The following is a 4386-nucleotide window of genomic DNA, read 5'->3' as shown; positions in this document are numbered from 1 at the left end:
ATCAAGTACCCCTGCTAAACCAGCTACCAGTAAAATAGTCTTATTTATCTAAAGTGTATAAAAAAAATAGAGATATAGATCTGAGATATGGTGTCCGTCGATGTTACAATAATTTTTACATTGGTGATTCTGAAATAACTTTTAATAATAGTGAGATTAATATAAAAAATAAAAATTACTCAGTGACTCCTGGTTTATTGGAATTATTATTTAAAAAATGACCTGATGATTCGAAAGTCACACAGAATGATAAAAATAAATATCTCGAAATTATAAAGATGACAAATGCTCATAGAAAAAATTATAAGCCAGACGGTAGTTTTTATGAAGACTCGACAATCAAGTACAATAATTATATTGCTGATTTTCTTGCTAAAAATGCAAACTTATCAAGAGGTAAAGGATTACCTGATTTTATGATTGCGAAAAAGAAAAACGCATGTATGGATTATGTCTACTGGGATGATCCAAATGAGCTAGTTGACCGTCTTCGTTTACTTATGGCATCTCAAGCAGCTGGGAATCCAAGTCACACCAATGAAATCATATCAATTATCGAAGAGCTACGAGAAGCAGGAATTATTTATTAGCAACCACTGCATCAAATTTATGTCATTTACTTGCCGACTGTTGAAGTAAAAAGAGTAAAAATGAGTATCGATATTTTTGGACGGTCACTACCAACTAGTGCTGCAATCAGTGGACCACCGGGACCATCTGGACGAGGATTCCAAATAACTGTGTCACGTAACGATTCAAATTATTTAATTTTTATTTAGTTGTAAGTTGAATATTTCAATTTTATATTTGAATTTGAGTCGTTACGCGGGCATTCCGCCATTTCGCTGATGGAGACAGCGGTCCGTGCACGGTTCTAGCGCATGCGCGCTGAGTATGAGAGAGCACATGTGTGAATAGATTTTTATTTATGATTTAAAAATGCAAATAATTGATTTTTGTAAAATTTAAGTTTTCGTTTATGATTTTGGAATAGTTGGGATGCATAATCTAGTGTAACATTGTGTCCCAACATTTGTTTAATGTATTATTTTACTTAAACTTGTCATCCGACTAAGGATGTCAGTTTAGTTGAAAATATTGACCGCCGGGTAACGGTAAATCGATACCTAGGCTACATTCCCGACGTCAATTTGATAAATTTTGAATAATTATTATCTCAGTTACCGGGTAAAATAAAAATAGGAGTAAGTTATAAATAAGTAGTTCATATATTTAATTAATTAATCATGTGTCATTCAGGTATTGGAAGGATTATTTTTATATTTTATATTTTAATTTAAAATTAGGCCCAAGGCTAATAGAAATAATTATAATAGTAATTAAGGGCGACGGTGGTGCCACGTGCGCGACGACCAACAGGTGGGGAAAAGGGTAATTAATTTAGAAAGATACGGACTAGCATTGTGTGTAGACGCAGTTTCCATTGTAAAATCGTGTATTAATTATTTAGTTAGAAAAACAAGAAAATAATTATTGAAGTTCACCGGGTGGATTAACTGATATATTTAGTTCAATCTATATGATTTTGAGTTATTGGAGAATTTTGAGTAAGTACTTTGAATTCCTTTCGCGGCATATATTTTTCGCGTGGTAACCTCCCCCGGTAGTTGTTGGTCGCCGCGGCGAGGTAAATTAATTTATTGATAATGGATACTGAATGATACACGAGTAATATTATAAATAAATGTTAATTATCATTATTGTTTATTATTCGTGAATATATTCTGATGTTTCTACGTATATATATGTATATATATGAGTTGAGTGCAACGTGGTGAAGCGTTGCCGGTATACATATATATATACCTATAGTATATATATCTATAGAGCGCATACAGTACTTGAGTAAATTCCTCAAGTACTGACATCACTACTTGGGTGACAAATTCTCTCTCGGAATATTTAGAAAAAAAAAAAATATTAAGCATTATTATAAGTATTTATTTTTATTTATATTCATTATTATTTAAAATAATTGAGTAACTTTATATTTTTTTTTATTTTGATTTTACTTGCCCCAGCGGTCTCAAATTATAATTTAAATTTTTATTTTAAAATTTATAAATTGGTTTAATACCAAAAAATTTATTATTCAGAGTGTGAGTGAGGATAAATCCCGTATCTTTCTCTCTCTCACAAGTGCTGAGAGAGTAAATGAAATAAGGATATTATTATTATTTATTATCTGGGAAATATTAAGTGAAATGATTGTTTCTTTTATTCAATATTACAATCAATATTGTTAATTAAATTAAATTATAGTTATTTTGGGTTATTGAGTTTTTATAATTTGTTTGGTATTGCGATAATTGTGCGATCAAAACTACCCAAAACTAAATATTGTAAATTGTTATTATTTTTATATTGTTTATATAAATTAATACGTGGAAACCAACAGCTGTCGGGGAAAATTTAATATTTATTTTCCCTGGATCTTTTCCTACTGCTTAATTTCATTTTTCTGATATTATTTATTATTTGTATGTAATTATTTATTATATATTTACTAATTTTCTTTTTCATTATTTATTTTATTTCTTTCGAGTGTTATCCGCTTCGTTACAAGTCACTTGCTCGGATTTTCCCTCGTAAATTTTCCCCCTGAATAAAGTTTTGTCCGTTTTGGGATAAACGCTCTGGCGCCTGCGTGCACTAACCCAGCCTGAGGAGCTGGTCCAGGCACGATAAGTATTTATTATTTATAATTTAATCCTTATTTAAATATTTTTATTTTATTTCAATTCGATCTCGATATTTATTGTCATTTAATATCGTTTATTATTATTATTTATTATTATTTGATATTACGCGTGGGCGACCTCATACGCTATATTGGGCTATTTCGCGTCTCCGTCGCGAAATTTCGGCATAGTATACGTGATAACTGTTGATGGACAGTATGATGTTGAGAACAAGAGACTGTGTCATGTTGGTGAACCAGCTGAAGACAGTGATGCAGCAACTGTAAAATTTACACGTGATCTTGTACACAAAGAGCTGTCTCTATTGTATGATAGTATGAGGAATGATCAGTCAGAGATCATTTCACACTTGCACTCTCAAGTGGTAACACTGGATTCTGCTGTGACGCTTTTAAAAAAAGAAAATCAAGAATTAAAAAATATAATAAAACGTATAAAGTCACGAAAAGAATTAATTATTAGAAATACACAGCGAATAAAAGAATTGGAAGCTAGAATTTTTGTTAAAAATGGAGGACAAAAAATCAGTAATAGCGTATGAACTGCACAGATCAGCACGTAGAAATTACCAACGTCGTCATGTTGACATACGAGCACTTGATGAAACTTGGCAAGCTGATCTAGTTGAAATGATTCCTTATGCAACAGTAAATAAAGAAAACAAATATCTGCTAACAGTCATAGATATTTTTTTAAAGTATGCTTGGGCTGTACCGATTAAAAGTAAAAGTGGCAGTGATGTCACTAGAGCAATGAAATCTATATTTCAACAAGGACGTATACCAAAAAATCTGCATGTTGACCAAGGCAAAGAATTTTATAATAAAGAATTTCAAGAACTTATGAAACGTAAAAAACATCAACATGTACTCCACATTCAGCAACTTGAAGGCATCAATATGTGAACGTTTTAATCGAACACTTAAGACTAACATGTGGCGTCAATTCACCGCTCGTGGAAATTATAAGTGGATTGATATATTGCAAGATTTAGTACACAAATATAATACTAGAAAACATCGTACTATTCAACTGGAGCCTATTGATGTAACTGCTGAAAATGAGAAGCAGATATTTGAAAAAATATACAAACCTCTTCAAGCTCAGCGACAAGCACGAAAAAATAAATTCAAAGTTGGAGACAAAGTTCGAATCAGCAAGTACAAACATGTGTTTGAAAAAGGCTACACACCCAACTGGACTACTGAAATTTTTACAATCAAGACAGTGCAGAATACAAATCCAACAACATACAAACTTGTAGACTATCAGGATAAGCCAATTGAAGGTGTATTTTATGTTGAAGAACTCAGCAAAGTCAAGCATCCAGATGTCTACCTAATAGAAAAAATTATAAAAAAACGTGGAAATAAATTATATGTAAAGTGGCTTGGCTTCGACAGCTCTCACAATACCTGGATTGATAAATCAGACCTGTAAAACTTATATTCTAATAAATAAAAACAAAATTTTTAATTGTATATATACATTTTTTTATTTTCAAACCTTAAAACTAATTTTACAAATTAGATAATGTATATATATAATTATTTACATTTTTTATTTAAATAAGTTTTCTTTTATTTTTAAACCTTAAAACTAATTTACATAAGTTCTCTTTTTTTAATTTTACAACTATTTACATAAGTTTTCTTTTTTTAAT

General features: G+C 30.6%; 1 protein-coding gene across 1 annotated transcript; it reads left to right on the top strand.

The window, feature by feature from the left end:
* The first annotated feature begins 3232 nt into the window (after positions 1-3232).
* Positions 3233-3628, top strand: LOC128667994 (uncharacterized). The gene has a single exon (XM_053740047.1). The coding sequence runs from the start codon at positions 3233-3235 to the stop codon at positions 3626-3628; it is 396 nt and encodes a 131-aa protein (XP_053596022.1).
* The last annotated feature ends 758 nt before the right edge of the window (positions 3629-4386 follow it).

This window comes from Microplitis demolitor, chromosome 6 (assembly GCF_026212275.2).
Source record: "Microplitis demolitor isolate Queensland-Clemson2020A chromosome 6, iyMicDemo2.1a, whole genome shotgun sequence".
NCBI classification, from domain to species: Eukaryota; Metazoa; Arthropoda; class Insecta; order Hymenoptera; family Braconidae; genus Microplitis; species Microplitis demolitor.
This window is presented reverse-complemented; position numbering and strand designations above follow the sequence as displayed.